We start from the raw sequence: 17598 nt of genomic DNA on the forward strand, positions 1-17598 counted from the left end.
AACAGAGTATTTGCTGAGAATCCTAAAATTAGAAGGGAGCACACTGCAAATACCATGGTAACTACTTGGCATGGTAAATCGAGGTCCTTAAGGCTCCCACACAGACTTGCTGCTATTGTAACTAGTTATCCAAATGGCACCTAAGCATTCTTCCTACTTACCAAGCAGAAATGTTACCTTGGATTAAACTAAGAATAAAGCCAGGGGCTTACTCACTCAAAATAGCAGTAGGATTTTTATGACGTTAATGAGTAGCTCAAAACTGCTTAAAAATAATTTTGTTTCTACTGTACATTGTAAAGACAAAGCTGGACTGATATGAAACTGATTTTAAAACACAAACAAATTGCACTTTGCAGAGAGTGCTCCCCCCAAGCAGTGTAGGAAAGAACAGAGAGGAAAAGAAAGGAAGGAGAGAGATGGTACAATGGAAGACCTTACACATTAAAAGAAATAAAGATTGTTGATGTTGAATGAGATCAACCAGAATCTTCAGAAAACAGTTGTTGGATTTCATGTCTCCATTTTGGTTTTTAAGATCTTCAATGACAAACTGAGGGCACATATTACTTATTCAATAAAAGCAGGACTGGACAATGTTATCTAAAGAATTGTGCCACTAAACTTTGCTTTAAATTCAAACCTCAATGATCTTGGAAGCTCTCTCTTGCAACAATAACTCCTTTGAGTTATTGTTACATTGATGTTCCAAAATTCAAAGACGAGGCTGGCGGGGTCACAGACAACTGAAAACTAATTACCCTTAAATTTGGTCGCCAAACACCAGTAGCAGGTCCCAGAAATAGGCCACAGAAGTTTCCTTAATTTTTTACACGAATTTTACTCTCATGTTACAAGGAATTTTTTTAGCCAGGAACAATAGCTGCTGATTTAAATATTTTCCTTTCCATTTAGTATTCTCTCGGAACATCAGTATAGAAGTGTTCATAAAGCAGACAATTTGTATATACACAAGGAAGACAGATGGGATAAATAGGTGTGCACTATGTACATTGTTAGAGATGTCAACCCTCCACGCACACACACAACGCTGAGCAAAAACAGAACCATTCCAGATTACAGGTGATGTGAGAAAGCATATGGAGCAAGAAGACACAGCTGTCAAAGAAGAGATCATACAAACAGGTGACATGGGGCTGAGGGTCCTTGTCAGAGCACTTACAAATAAAACTTCTCTTCCCATACAGGGTTCAGATTCCCAAAGATTGTTTTTGTCCTCTTCTTCGTTTTACCCACTTGAACAGTTACATACGGATCACTGGACCCAGTCTTGTCTTTGGCCTGCAGACCCTGAGCGCACACCACTGAAAAGAAAACAGAAGGGTCACCATCACCCTGCAACAAGACAATGTATTCGACCATCACCTGAAGTATTAGCTCATAATGGCCAGGAGAAGCAGGAATACCCCTCATGAGAGCATTTCTAATGAGCCTCAGAGAGCATTTCTGAGGAGCCTCAGCTCATGGTGCATTACAGCACCTGCAATAGGGATATCTGCACCTGCTACCTCTATGTGCACTCAGCAGAAAGACACAGAGGTCAGAGAAGCCCTTCCTCTACAACTCTCTTACTTGAGGCTCCCAAGTGAGACCAAGAGACCCCATGACTATCCCACTCACCAGTGATCGTGATCTTTGCTGACCATTTTGAGGTACCATCCAGCACACTCTGTTTCACTGTCTTCATCTGCTGAGCATGTGTCATTTTGCTCTCACAAAACACATCTCTGATCAAGTCAAAGATCTCAGGCTTGTTCCGCTCCCGGATTTTCATGCGGTCCTTCATGGCCATGATGAAATTCTGGGTCCGGTCTTCAGCTCCATGCTTTGAGCTCTTCTCCGCTGCTCCTGTGCACCAGAAAACACACACAAAATCATGTCTCACTGAATCTGGACAGGGGGATCAAAGCTACAAGTCACCCTTCACATAATGGCTCTTGATACTGATGTTCACACACTGTTCCCCCTGTTCCAACATACACAGAGAACTTGGACCATTTGGAGGCAGACAGAGCAGTTCCTCTATAATCTGGGATCAGATTGCCCTTCTAACAACAGGTGAATTCAATATTCTTACAGCTGAAGAACACCCAGGACTGACGTTCTTAACAGCATGACCTCTGCTATGAACAAATAAATCCCTGGTTAGGCAAGTGCTAAGAAGAGGACATAGGATCTCCATCACAAACAGTACCTGTGAGCTTGTCTCACGGCTGCACTTCAGCAGAAGAGAAACTCAGATGGGTCTCCACTGTCAGTATTTTCTACCTATGTGTGTCACAAAGCTCCCTGCTGAGCTCAGAGTCACTGCAAACCTATGTCTCCTGCTGCCTGGAACCACCCTGTTTGGATCAGGCACCAAGCTGCAGAAACACAATGTGCCTCTCTGGATGCCATTCTATTTTATCAGTTCATACAGAGACAACTCAAATAATCCATTTCTAGAACTGCACAGGTATATTAACTACAACAAATACACCTGTAAGGTAGCAAACTCAACATTTCAAAACCTGGGCCATTATAAGCATGTAGTGCTACCACAGTGTCCAGCAGCTGGAAACACAGACGAGGCACAGAGTCTATAACAGCACAGGTAGTCAACTCCATCTGACAAAAGAGAAGCCTCTGGTTGCTTGCATATCTCTTAAAAAATTTCAAAGTTCATATAATTATGAGATAAGACTACTCCCACCACCAAATACTTGCTACTCAATTCTGACAATCATTTTTACTGTCAGGATTTAGAAACTGACTACTGTGTCAGATGTGAGACATGCATCAATAAAAGCACTAATGTGAGCTAAGAGGGCAGGTAACTCAGGTGTGAAATGAAAAGCAGGAACTCAGGATTGCACACAGTCTCTCTATACCCTTTCTGCAGCAATTTCAAATTATGATCTTAAATCAGATTAAGTTAAACCAGTACAAAAGTCCTATGAACACATTCAATCATAACCTCTCTGTTTAATGTAATATACTTTTGTTTGTTTTTCTTCTCCAGGACAGTATAATTAAAGTAAGCTTAGTCCAAGGAAAAATGTCCTCAATTCAAGTATTCACCAAATATTAAATTAGCTTAAAAATATCTATTATAGCAGGTGCAAGGTGTGTGCAAAGGGAGTCATCAATCCACAAAGATACATGAAACTGTGTCTTCTTCCAGAAGTGAGCAAATATGATATCCTTGCTGTAAGGAACTACAGTTTTGCATATGAAACTGTTTCAGCAAGTAGTGACTAAACATGAAAAAAGTCCTATGAACACATACACACACAGAGGAACCCAGCAGAACATAACCAAAGAGAAAAAAGGGAGTTTCAGTTTGCAATAGACTGTAACCTCTGAAGTGCCAGAAGTTCATTAAGGATACCACATACCAAAGCGTGTTCTTAAGGACCTGGGTGTGAAACAAGCCATAATTTTACATTACCTGAGTACTTTTTCATTTTCCTTCCTAGAGGCTTGATGTTCAGTATTTCATTTAGTACAATAAAAAGTACATGCCCCAGAGTTTCCTGTTGTTGGCTTAAGATGAAATGAAATCAAAAATACTGGAATTAATTACACAGTCCCCGCTGTTTCTACTCATCGGTGATGCACCTAACATTTATTAAAGGAATATGAAACTGAAATGATACCAGGGGCTATGCTTTGAACTTCATATAAGAAGTGCTATTCAGCTTTAGCAGAACTAGGTCTCCTGAGGATGGAGACGGACTCTGTGCTTTATAAGCAGAACTACAGAAAAATATTGGGAAACTGGGAAAGGCCAAACTGAACAATTTGCCTTTCCTAGCTGGAATTCTGAGATCTGTCATGATCCAAAGAAATCAACTCTGCCCTAACCTTTCTGGCTTCAAGGAAATTAAGAACCAATTAAATCTAGCCTTAATGCAAGCATTGCAGGAGCATCAAATGAGGCCTTATAATGCAAGTTTGGACAAATGGAGGAATTCTAATAAAAAACATGTTTAACATCCCCACAACCTCCAGAGACCTTGCACAGTGGATTTATCCCTCTGCAAGCCTAGCAGCAGTCCAGGGCACCCTGGGTTGCAGGATGTCCAAGACATGACACACAGCCCCCAATAGCCCTCTAGTCACCTCCAAGACTTGGCTCTGCCTAGTGACTCCAGAGGAAACTACCCACCTACACCCACACTGCTTCCCCACTATGCCCAGATAATTTGTCCTGGCAACTTCATTATTCCTTCCCTGGAAAAGGTCTCTCTCTGCCTGCAGAGACTGTGCCTGATTTGCAGGGCAAAAGCCTGAATCAGACAGACAGAACAATGTCTGTTCTGCTGTCTCAACAACACAGTCTTTCTTAATTTTGACGCCTGCTTCTTGGTACAAAACCAAAAGGACTTTAAAACCAACCACTGGGGGACTAATTAACTATGATGTATGTGTTTTAAATGCAAAACATGTCACTATACTGAGTGGCAGAGGGTGCTTTTCCTGCTCTTGGACTAGGATTATTTCTTCAAGCTGCAAAGACAGTTTTGGTCAATGGATCAGCTTTTCAGATCCTGTGAATAGCAACAGAAAGGCACTGGAATATACAAGTAACATGTACAGCTTCTGGGCTTTCCTTTTTCTTCTCTATGACAGAATTATCAGTCAGTTTATGACTGGAAACAGAAAGCAAATATATATATATTGGGAATTGTATTGATAGAGCTATTAGTACACCACCAGTGCTGTTATTATATGCTTCAACAAGAATTCAAGAAAGCAACACTGTCAGGATAGAAGGCAGCTGTTCAGTAGGCGGATAATGCTTAGAAATTATATATTCTTGAAACTTAAAATAGATATTCAAGTTTCAAATAAAGGTATCCTTCTTCCTTCTGTGCAAATATTTTCCCACATAGGACTCTGGGAGCAAACAACTGTTCATCACCATGGTGTCTAACCATCATTCAACTCAGAAGCCAAGATGATTAGCGCATGACTTAATTTGTCTGACTAACCCCCCACTCAGTGACTCGGTCTTGGAACTGCAGCCTCTGAACTCGGAGAACAACACACACAAGTGTCTTATCCAAAAAGCAACAATCACACCTGCCTCAGTCCTGAGTCAAAATTAATAAAAAAGCTAGCCCTGAACTGCAGAGGCCTCTTACCAGGCTCTTGCCCACATTATGTCCTTCCCTTCCACCCCCTTGGTAATTACTTTTCTGCATTTGTTCCTTAGTCTCCTACTCATCCAGCCCCAGATTCACTCTTTCTTTGATACCAGAATTGCTCAACCCATTGTAATTCAGCTAGTACTACAACAATGCTCAAAGCAAGAGATAAAAGCTCAGTTTCCAAAAGCATTGCACGCCCTGGGGATGTTAAAGAACACCCCTCTATCCACTCTAACTCAAGTAAGAAAGGAAAATACCCATTCAGAAGGGACTTCTACTACTTCCAAGAACAGCAGATGGCTAAAAAGAGAGCACTGTCCCTTGAGCAGGTATTTATGATTTTATGATAAAAAAGGTAAGTGCCTTATCATCCGAATAATAACTCTTAAGTACCTACAACACTTTGAACCAGGAGGCTGCAGTACACATACTACAGCTGATTCCAGGTTACTGCACTTCAGACACCACCAATTTCATGGAATAGCCCTGCTGAAGCAGTCTGCAAATGGGGTTTGATTCAAATTGCAACAAAGCATTGCTGAATTTTTCACCAGTGCAGTTCCACACTGATGATAAATTTTTTGAGTGTATCAGATAATAAGCTTCTTAAAAACATAGAGACAAGGAAAAATACCCTCAGAAGAGAGAATCAAACTTAATTCTACAAGACTTGGAGAATTACTCTCCCCAGAAAGGCATGAAGGATGGAAAATGGATAAACAGCACATTCTAAATCTAAGGAATAAAACCCCAGGTGCCTAACCAAAATTTTAAGGCATAAACAATGGAAAAGTATTTGTGACCAGCCTGAACATTCATTTTACTCCAATGCAACATTTTCTGGAAGACTTACACAGATTGAAGTGAATATATATCCTGAGGCATCAAGGTATAATCAATAGAATTGTATTTGTTACCAGTCTGAAAATTCATTTTACTCCACTGTAACATTTTCTGGAAGCCCTAAATAGACATAAGTGAAGATATGTCCTGAGAATGTTTGGGGTTTTTTGCCAACAGCAATAATAAAGCTTTTGTTAGGAAATAATCCCTCCTGAGTTCAGTATACAAGAAAGTTCAATCTTGAATTTATGGGATCTCTAAACTGTTGTTTGTCCCCCAGACACTGTTTCTCATTTTTCAAGCACAGACTATGTTCTACAAACATATGTATAAAAAGAAATTAAACTTCTCCATTTTCCTCTGGCTTTTTGGGTTCCAGTTAGAAGAATTTTAGCATGAACACACCAAAGCAAAGAACACAGTTGCCTGAAATTGCCTTTTAATACATTTCTAGTATTTATAACAATTGTTTTCCCATTCCAGAGGCACATTCACCCCCTTCTCCTAATCCCTCCACTATCCTCTGTCCCTTCTATCTTTTCATTACACAATTAATGTCTCCAGCTTCCTACATCTCTACCCCAGCTAATGATACCTTCCACAGTGGGTAACCCGACAGACTTCACTCACAATTTCTCTTTCTTGATTCCGGACACCTTACAAGTAACTCAGTAAGTAAAATTTCTGTTTGGTTGGGTTTTACCTTTCTACACGCTTCACACTTTTTAAGCCTGGTGTACTCTCAGTTGTTTCCTCTCTGTTTCTGAAACTCCGCATGATGAAGTATCCTGAGTTTACATTTTGAAAGAAAATGTGAAAACGTCTGCAACCCCCTGAATAAAGTAACAAGTTCTTACTTAATGCTTTGTCATAAATGAAATGTAATTTCCAGTTGTTTGCTCTATTCTTTGAAAAAACACACATTATTGCCAACATCACATCCCACAGCCCATTGCATAAGATTCTGTAATTACAACTAGAGATAAGAAAACCTTCCCCCATGGTTATTCTTCAGAGTCTCAGCTCCAGAGGCTCCCTATTTTCAGGGAGTCTGAATCACTGAAGTTGTCTTCTACTTCTACCTTTAATTTTCTCTTAGCCCTTTTACTCTTTTGTAAACAATGAGTTCAAAAAGATCATCTTACTCCCTGTAGCTTATCTGACTGTTCCCCAGCATGGTGAAAGCATAAACAGGTTCAAACAAGGACTAAACCAATTCACAGAGCCACCGCTGCCAGCTATGAAACAGTATCTGCTGCCCAGAAAGGCTTTAAGACATAGATATCTGTAAACTGTAAGAGTAAGCCAGAGATGCCAGAGATGTAGCAGGTGCACTACATGCAGATCGCCTACACCTCTGCCCTTGGCTCCAAAACATCCCATTAGAAACATTCTATTAGGGAACACCTACTACAGCTGCCTGTTTTTTTTTTTTTTTTTTTTTTTTGTTTTCTTGTTTTTTTTTTTTTTTTTTTTTTTTTTTTTTTTTTTTTTTTTTGTGAAACAGCATGATTTCTTCCCTCCCTGGGCAGGAGGGAAGTCCCAGACTGCCAATCTTTTGAAAGATTAACAATCTTGTATCATCCTCTCTCAAGGCATTCTCATATATCTCCCATGACTATTGAACTCTCTCCAGTCTCTCCAGTACCCATTCCCATCTGCAGTCTTCCTTTTGAAAATGGATAGCCACAACCCTCCTCTGCAGGAATATATTTCCTCTTAGTCATTAGCTATTTCTTTAATACAGAGGTTTTCCCCTATTGTTTCCAACTTCAGGACCACTGCTCTGTACAACAGCTTTGTGCCTGTTTCCTCTCTGCTGCTGGTGCAAATCTAATCCTCCTCTGTCCTCCACAGATTTCTCTCTTACTGAGATACCACAACTCTTGCATTACAGCAGCATGGGTATGCATCTGAATCCAGCCTGGATGCCTTGAGCTTTTCACCTCAAACACTGAAAATTACCAGTCAGCAGAGAGTTCTGGTGAACTCCAGAAGGTTATTCTCAGGAACTGACCCTGTGCATCAGACTGTGACAGAAAACTGAGCTATGACCAAACTACATTCTCCTGCACCAAATGCTCTTTACCTAGTCTCAGAAAAGTCTCAACAAAGCCAAGGTGCCAATGATGCAATAAATACTATAAACTCACCTCCTAGCTTTTAAAGACAACTCTAGAGGTGCTGAGCAACTGGGAGACAGAGGTGTTTGGCCAGGATCAGATGTGTCTTACAAATAAGCCACTGTAAATAGCCCTGGACCTAACTGACAACTTTAAGACTCTGCACACATCAAAAATACAAGTATAAACAATACCATTTGGGTGTTAAGAAGAGTTGTAAGAAAAAACAAATGACCTATGATTCACTGGTATCCCTTGCTGAATCACTCAGCCTGGCTTTCCCAAACAACTGCAGCCCAATTCAGATCACAAGACCTGACTTTTTAAATTTGTAGAATTGCTGACAGGAATTTGCAGTAAGTGCCCTCATACTTCACAAACTTTTCTGATTCCTTAGATTTAGTCCATCAAGGTACAAAGACAAGAAGAGTGAATAAGAAGAGCCACATCTTCCTACTGAACATTTAACACACATGGAAGAAACTTCTATTCTACTTAGACTGAAATATTTTGCTCTCAAGCAGGAATATGAATTTGAGATTGAATTAAGAATCACAGAATCACAGAATTTCTAGGTTGGAAGGGACCTTTAAGATCATCGAATCCAACCCATGTTCTAACAGCTCAACTAGGTCATGGCACTAAGTGCCACATCCAGTCTTTTTTTGAACACATCCAGGGATAGTGACTCCACCACCTCCCCGGGCAGATGATTCCAGTATCTGACCACTCTTTCTGTGAAAAACTTCCTCCTTAAATCTAGCCAGTATCTCCCTTGGCACAGTTTGAGACTGTGTCCTCTTGTTCTGTCTGTTGTTGCCTGGACAAAGAGACTGACCCCAGCTCACCACAGCCACCCTTCAGGAAGTTGAAGAGAGTGATAAGGTCACCTCTGAGTCTCCTTTTCTCCAGGCTAAACAATCCCAGCTCTCTCAGTTGCTCCTCATACGGCTTGTGTTCCAAGCCCCTCACCAGCCTTGTTGCTCTCCTTTGGACACGCTCAAGCATCTCAATGTCCCTCCTAAACTGAGGGGCCCAGAATTGGACACAATACTCAAGGTGTGGCCTCACCAGGGCCGAGTACAGGGGAAGAATGACCTCCCTGCTCCTGCTGGCCACACTATTCCTGATACTGGCCAGGATGCCATTGGCCTTCTTGGCCACCTGGGCACACTGTTGGCTCATGTTCAGCCGACTGTCAGCCAGCACCCCCAGGTCCCTTTCCACCTGAGCACTGTCCAGCCACACCGTCCCCAGCCTATAACGTGTCAGGGGGTTATTGTGGCCAAAGTGCAGGACTTGGCACTTGGACTTATTGAACTTCATCCCATTGGATTCTGCCCATCCATCCAGCCGTTCCAAGTCCCTCTGCAAAGCCCTCCGTTCCTCTAACAGTTCGACACATGCTCCCAGCTTAGTGTCGTCTGCAAATTTGCTAATGAAAGATTCTAAACCCTCATCCATATCATCAATAAAAATATTAAACAGAACTGGTCCCAGCACAGACCCCTGAGGGACACCACTGGTGACTGGCCGCCAGCTGGATGCAGCACCATTCACCACCACTCTCTGGGCCTGGCCATGCAGCCAGCTCCTAACCCAGCACAGAGTGTTCCTATCCAAGTCACGGGCTGCCAGCTTATCTAGCTGTGGGACACAGTGTCAAAGGCCTTGCTGAAATCCAAATAAACAACATCTACAGCCTTCCCTGCATCCACTAGGCGGGTTACTTGGTCATAAAAGGTGACCAGGTTGGTTAAACATGACCTACCCCTCCTAAACCCATGTTGACTGGGTCTGATACCCTGGCCATCCTGTAAATTCTGCATGATGGCACTTAATATAAACTGTTCCATTATCTTGCCAGGTACTGAGGTCAGGCTGACTGGTCTATAATTACCAGGATCTTCCTTTGCACCCTTTTTGTGAATGGGTGTCACGTGGGCCAGCTTCCAGTCATCCGGAACCTCACCAGTGAGCCAGGACTGTTGGTAAATGATGGAGAGTGGCTTTGCAAGCTCATCTGCCAGCTCTCTCTCTTGAAATGGTATTTCAAGCAAATAAGAACAAGTGAAGCAAGGCAGATGCCTAAATGAATGCTTTTTTCTCTTTTTTCCCCCTTTAACCAAATTCCTTTTAAACTTCTCCATTGTTTGTGTAAGGTGTCATTTATTCTGCAATGTTACAGTTTCTTGAAGAGATGACTTAGTTTTTTACTTAGTTTTTTACACCAACAAAATAATCCAAAATGCTAGTAGGAAGATGAAATACTGCCCATATATTCAAATAATACCTTTCTATCTGACTCACCATCTCTGTTAACTCAGCCCTAGGTCTCTAAAGAGGTTCAGCCAAGCAGGCCTATTGTTGAAAAGACAAAATACCTTCCCAGGCTGCTGTTGGTACAGATAATCCAAGCTAAGTCCAGAAATTCTATACCCTAAGTATGAGCCTAGTGCTGCTCTAAAAAGCTTAAAACAGTGGCACAGACTCCTGGCTGGAACAAGCAACCTGACTGCAATACCAGGACAGGGGGGGACAGAACACATGTCACAATATTCAGCTTCATACTCTACTCATCCAGCCCATACTTCAGTGCAGGATATGCTAGCAAATACACAACCTGAGCTGACACAAACAGAGCAAACAAAACAAAAAAACAAACCAGCCATCAAAAAATGAAGCAAAACCAACAAACCGATCTGAAAGAGTAAAGAATTAAACCTTCTTTAAAAGGACATCAAGTGCAATGCCGCGAAGTTTTTCTGCATCAGTGGAGCTGTCTGTGCCCCCAAGGAGGTAGGATTAGCCCAGTGGCACCTTTTCAGAAAACACACAGTCACTTCAATCACTGCAGCTTCCCTGATCCCTGAGATATCAGCAGTACATTTAGGAAGACTCTGGCAACAATTTCTGGAGTAGCTACACCCCACTGGCCACTACTCACTCTGCAGGCAGTCAGCATTGAGCAGGTCTTGGCACTTCTCGTGGCACTTGACCCCGCACTCCCCGCAGCGCATTCCCTGCCGCGCGATGCCCCACAGCAGCCCCTCACACTCGTAGCAGTAGGTAGGAGTTGTGGCTGTCCACACTTCAAAGTTGTGTGGGGTCGTACAAGAGATGGGGTAAATTAAGGCTTGCAAGGTCTTCTTATAGACATGAGATTTCTGAAAGGCAAGAGCACATGTAAACCAATATCCAGGGAGGTGACTGAGCCTGTTTTTGCTGGTTAACACAAGAGTTTTACAGGAAAAGGCATGACCAGTGTTATAAAGCTACACATTTGAGGTGGACAAACGCATCAAATTTTTACATGCAGTGTCAGAAGACAACCCTCACCTTTCAAAAGTGTCTCCCCAGGCATTAAAAAACTGGAAGACAACAATTAATGTTTGGGGATGGGAAATATCTTGAATAAAGCAGGTTTCACACACTGTCCCTTATGGCAGATAGCACAGAAGGAAATGATAAGATTACTGAGATCAAAAAGTGATTGACAGCACCATCAAGGCAGATGACGTCTCTTGTGGCATGCTATGCAGGACCAGGAGTTGAACTCAATGATCCTGACGGGTACCTTTTCCAACTCAGCATATTCTGTGATTCTGTGTTTCTACATTTTTCAGGATTATATTGATACATTAAATATTACTTTTATGTGTTTAGTTTCTTTGACCAAATGATACAGGAAACTTTGCACCTGTATTTCCAGACATCTGTGAAGCTGGCTCCGAATCTCAAGAGAGCCAAATCCCTTTAATTTGCTTAGTCAGAATTAAGAGAAGTCAAGGTAACCCTCCCACTTACCAGCTCTTCATCTTTGAGAGATGTTCTAGTAGCCATTGCTGAGGTAATTCCGGCTTTGCGGGACTGAACCAGTGACTAGGAAAGAAGGAAGTTTGTTATTCACCACCAACATTTACAAGTGCAATGGCATTACATGCCCAGAGATGTGAGCAAGGGGTCTCTGTCATGCCAGACACCAAACCAGCAATCTACTGCACTTAAGTCGGTTCCTTAAATGACTGCTCACATCGCAGAGGAGTCAAATGTGTACTCTGAAAGGTCTCCAACTTGTTTCCATCTGTCCATAATCAGTCTCACCCTAGTACATGTCTGCTTGTTTCTCTAAAAGAATTGCCAATAAAACCAGGGTTCCCATCTCCACTTTTACTTTCTCGCATCAACAGTAACCCTTCTACTGTCTGAGGTCACTACAACAGACTCACTTTTGTGTATCTAACTTAGTTCATATCCAAAGGAAGATTATTTCACCAGCTTTACAAAACATACAATACCCCAAAATGTGAAAGTAAAGAGGTTGCAACAAGGATAAAAGAAAGGGGAGTGAGATGGGAGCAAAGGTTTGAATGTGACAGTGTATCACATTCATCAGCCATCACTGAACACAATGAACTGCATTTTCCCCTTAGAATACTGCCTTTCACATCAAGCCAGCACTGCTTTTGCAGCTGTGAACAGCACAGGGCACTGTTTTAGCAGCACCTCACAGTGGCATACAAGGTATTTCTACAGCCACTCCAGTAACATGAAGGCAGAGAAGGATACTTAAAGATAGCAGCATTTGCTTTGAAATCATCCAACTTTATTAGTTTTGTACCACTTATGTTCTGGCTTTATGCTGTTTCAAGAGAAACTGAAAAAGTTCATTCTAACAGTGATGGAGCAGGACAGAGTATTGGATACGCATTCACTGCAATAAGGCAGGTTCAAACAAAAAGCAAAGAAGTAGAGGGGGAAATAACATAAAGTAAGGGTTTTTTTTCTGGTAAAGATGGATAGTCTTCACCTCCACTTACCATGGCCTGTGAACAGAGAGAATGAATGCATTCAAGGGAAGTAACACAAGTTAATGCCATTATTGCAACGATTTAAGATACAAGCAGTTAGCTAGACACATGCCAAGCTGCCCATGTATAAGCGGGCAGACAAAATTGTAGGCATCTTTTCACATGAATTACAGGATATAGAAACTTTGGTCTTTCAGCTGTTACAGCATTTCTCTCAAGTATGAAATCGCTACGTGTACTGAATAAAAACAACAGAAAACCATTTGTCCTGTAGAAGCCTTATCATACAAGCATATGAAACTTGTCCTCATTACTCACTTGGTTCTCATGCTTCCTCAGTGCAGAAGTCTACTGGCAATATTGCAAATGGCTTTTAAAATCCAACCACATATGCTCGTTTATCTATCGTCTAAAATTCCAGCCTTCTGGTAAGCTGCCAAACCTTACACGGATGTTATAACTTTCCCTAAGGTATGTGATTTTTTAGGAAAACCTTTTAAAATTCTGCAGGCCTAAAAATAATAAAATATTTTGTGTAAAATAAAAAGGATAAAAACATGAAAAATACCCTTATTCTGTGAAATGAATGAAATTGTCTACAAAACCATAGCCATTCTCACTGAGATTTTTCAAGCAGTACTCCTTACCCTTTAGTTTAAGAATTAATTTAATAGAATGCTTGAGCTTCTTCAAGTGACAATAGATGTGCCCATACATCAAGAAAGTAAAGCCTGTTGTGTAAATGCTGTGTGGCAGAAGAGAAACAAACAAATCTCTTACCAGATCACTGACAAGTGGAATTGGCTTTTTTTTGCGCAGATCAGGCATGCTATCGATGCCATAGAGACCACCTGCAGGCCTGGAATTCAGGAGAAAAAAAAAACCTAATTAATTTAGGTTTGGGAGTGGTGAGGAGGGGGATGCTTTACTGGTGCAAGAAAAACAGCCAGAAGATTATACTTAAGAAAGTATAAAGTTAATGCTAAAAAGGATTAAGTGTTTATCTTCTTCACATGCAACAATCCAGACATTCCTGCCTGGTGTTGGGAGCACAACAAAGAAGTTCAGCCCTGGGGCAGGATACTGCCATGCTCTGATTCCGGTCCAGAACACACTTAATACTGGCCCTTGAGGACCATATAATTGTTAAGAAAAAACTGACATTGGAGGAGAAAAATATATTATTTTTGTTTCTATAAACCAGACCATTTGTGGTGCTCAGCATTTCAAGCCATGCAGACCTGTACACACAAGAGATAGCATTTGCTGGCAGAAGCAACTGTGAAGCAAAAGGGTGATTACCCCAGCAACAGTCAGATCCTGATGACATAAAACACTCTGACCTACTTCCCCTTCCCAATGAGACCAGATTGGATAATTATACCTGGATCCTACCACTTACTGGTAACACCACATGGATGTAACCTTGTACTTGAAGATGGTCTATTATTCCAGCTTAAAGGCCTCCAGTACATGCATCCACCTCTAAGGACTTTAGATAATGCTTTTTCCTAAAGCATTAGGAAAACTGAGCACACACCTCTCTGCTGTAGCTTCCTCCTCACAATGAACACCCAGCCCAGCAGGCAAAATCCACAGCACTTCTCAGTGCCTCTCTCCCCCTCCCCATCTCCACTCTGGTCTCAGGTCTTGCTAACATTAAGCATATAGATTCTGAGGTCTTCTTCCTTACAGAGACTGCAAAGGAACCCTCTGCTTCTCCATCTTTAGCCATTTGTCTCCACACCCTGCCACTCTGGCTTACATATTTTGGTATTTGTGTGATAAACTGGCTGGCAATTTCAGCCTGGTTATTTTGTTGATTTGGTACAACATGCTCTGCAGGAAGATTACAGGAAAAAGGAGTGTGGGACAAACTGTTCATACAGCCATAAAAACTACCTTTCCAAACTATCTAGGAAATCAAACTGCCACTACAAATTCACACATGCTGTGAAAATTGTGAGGTTGATAAATGACAAGAGGCAACCTGCAGCCATTAAAGAGCAAGGCCTACTCCAGCCCCCTTAAATACAGCCAAAGGTAAAAAAAACCCAAACAACAAAACATCCACCATGACCAAACCCATGCTACATCTTGAGAATGGACAAGGATGTCACAACAGAGCCTTGCAGGAGGCTGTGACAAAGAGGAAAGCAGTCCATTATTACAGAAACATGTGACAGAATTGTAATAGTATAATTGACTTTTTTGATGGGGCGTAGGAGGGTGACGTGTCCAAGCCATGGCAGAGCTGACAGCTGCTGCTGGCTGAACAAGCCTGGTGGGAAGGTGAGCAGTCACGTGTAATTGCAAGAGCTGTGTCAGCTCTGCAGTTTTCCAACAGTGCAGTTTTCCAACACTGGAAATCCTCACAGCGAGGCCACGCTGTGTTTTTTTACTAGAGGCTATCATAATTTCCATTAGAGAATTCCACAAAAACTTTTTGACCAAGTCATACTGCAAAAATCCCTTCTGATTTATTACAGAAAAATCTCACCCACATAAAGAAGAAATATGTTTATATTGCCACATTTGTCTGCTGCCCTTATGCTACAAGACCTTTCTGATACTGGTGATACTGTTTTGAGATAAAATAGGTGTCATGGCAGACTACCCAGATGATGCAAAGAATCCCAGGATTACCTGAAACACAACACAGCTTATTGATAAGCTTTGCATCAAGGATTTGTGTAAATCCCTTGAATTATGAAAGCATATATAAAATTGAAAGGGAGAGTGTATAACCTGAAGAGATTCAACAAAATGATCACAAGTAAAACTCCAGAGTTAATGCTCCTACTAACAGCTTTTTCCTAAGTGATTTCAAATTTTTTTTCTAATTTAATTGAAAGGAAACTGTGATACTCTGACATTTCCCAAGAAAGAAGAAGAACATTAAAACTGCATGCTTTATAAATTCAAGATGAGCCTATATAAATTACTGTGCTTGAGAAACATGTCTAGTTACAACTTGGTTTGTTGCAAAATACTTTTGATAGATAGAGGTTTATGACAGAAACAGTGGTAAGCCAGTATGACAAATGTATTTGAAAGGTGCTTGTGTTTGTCGCTGAAGAGAGGTGTACTAGTTATGTACATAGTTACAAATCCAGATGACCTGCTTTTAGCTTGTTAATATTAATTTTAAAAATTCAACAATAATTCCTAATTTTCAAAAGTGTTGTGCTTTCAGCTACCTCAGTCCCTTTATTCAAGCACAACTGCTACCTTACTTAGTAACAGAAGAATTGACAGTGCCTCAAATGTGCACAGTGCAGTTTTATATGTAATAGGGTAACTCTCCTCTGCAGTGAATGTAATATTTATAGCATTATAGGGAGCTGCATTGAGCAGTGAATAGCATTTCTGTATGAGAAGATAATTTGCACTAATAAATAAAAGATATAGATACGAGATACTACACTCAGAGACTGATCCATAATACCAATTGTACATTTTCTTTTGAAAGTGATATCTCCAAAGCCAGTGATTACAGACAGGGAGCTCCTGTTGCATTATACTGTAAATGAAAATTGCTTGAAGCATGTATTCATCTTTTAATACAAGTTGTATAGCACAGAGGCTTCCATTAAATCTTAACAATCTAAGCAAGCTAAGGTGGTTTGCAATAACAGAGGATGACTACTTCCTTCAAAGGACACCACAACTGTAATCTTCTGATTGAAAGAACAACTCCAAACAGAAATAATTTAATATACTTTGAGGCTAATAAGCCAAAATGTGGCCAAGGGTTGAATTAAAGGTTTACCTCCCACAACCACCTTCTCTGGGAATCCTGTGCATGGGATGAGTGAGTATGACAAACTTTTGTCAAAACTACATTAGCCAGACTTTTTAGCTGTATTTGCATAGAAAAGAAAAACATTAGAGACTAGAGCAAACAATGCCTCAAACTGACAACCCATGTTTCAATAATTCAGGACTTGTAGGTGTATCCACCTTTCAGGCTAGGAAATAATTTGATGTGCATGAACCAATAAACTGAGTACACTGTCTCCCTGCTAAAGCAGGAGAAGGTGCTGTTTATAGTAACAATAAATCACTGCCTCCTGCTCCTGCAAATTGCCAATTCTTCAGCAGCCCACTCACTAAGTCCCAGGTTCCTTGGGAAAAGCAGAGGGTTGCTAGGCAGCTCCAGGCATCCGCAGGTGACGATTTGTGGGAATACCAACACCAGAGAACAATGACTCCAAAAGGAGAAAGCCACATAATGAAGCCTCAGTTAATAATTTAACTTTATTAGGGAAGCTTCCTTCAGTAGTATGAGAATTAACTTAAGCAAGCCAATGTCTGGCTGAGATTTCAGAGAGAATTTTGATGCTGCTGACTGATAGCTCCTAATGGGTGCCTCAACATCAAACCAAATCACACTGACCATGTACCAGGCACATGACCTGTAAAATGTGCCACTGTCTTTTTCCTGCCAGAGGATCCCAGGGAAGCTGCCATGCAGGCGCCTTTTACCACAGAGTATCATGCTGCAATTACAAACAGAATTTGTCTGCTTCATTTGCTGCAAGCAGTGTGTTGTGGAGAGAACGCACAACCTGCTCACTCTCATCTGTGCAAAACAGGCACGATGAGCAATGCTTTAAAAATACAAACTGCAATAATTTCTAGAGATAGTGCAGTTTAAACTAT

The 17598-nt window shown here is 41.2% G+C and overlaps 1 protein-coding gene across 2 annotated transcripts in view; it reads right to left on the bottom strand.

The window, feature by feature from the left end:
- Positions 1-17598, bottom strand: part of UNC13B (unc-13 homolog B) — a 210768-nt gene that overhangs the window by 70305 nt on the left and 122865 nt on the right. For both annotated transcript variants that reach the window (XM_050987179.1, XM_018922952.3), the window contains exons 12-16: positions 13714-13792; positions 11930-12004; positions 11070-11289; positions 1642-1869; positions 1184-1325 (exon numbers count right to left, since the gene is read on the bottom strand). In XM_050987179.1, coding sequence (XP_050843136.1) covers positions 1184-1325; positions 1642-1869; positions 11070-11289; positions 11930-12004; positions 13714-13792 — 744 coding nt within the window. The remainder of the gene's footprint in view (positions 1-1183; positions 1326-1641; positions 1870-11069; positions 11290-11929; positions 12005-13713; positions 13793-17598) is intronic.

The sequence above is a fragment of the Serinus canaria genome, chromosome Z (assembly GCF_022539315.1).
Source record: "Serinus canaria isolate serCan28SL12 chromosome Z, serCan2020, whole genome shotgun sequence".
Taxonomy (NCBI): Eukaryota; Metazoa; Chordata; class Aves; order Passeriformes; family Fringillidae; genus Serinus; species Serinus canaria.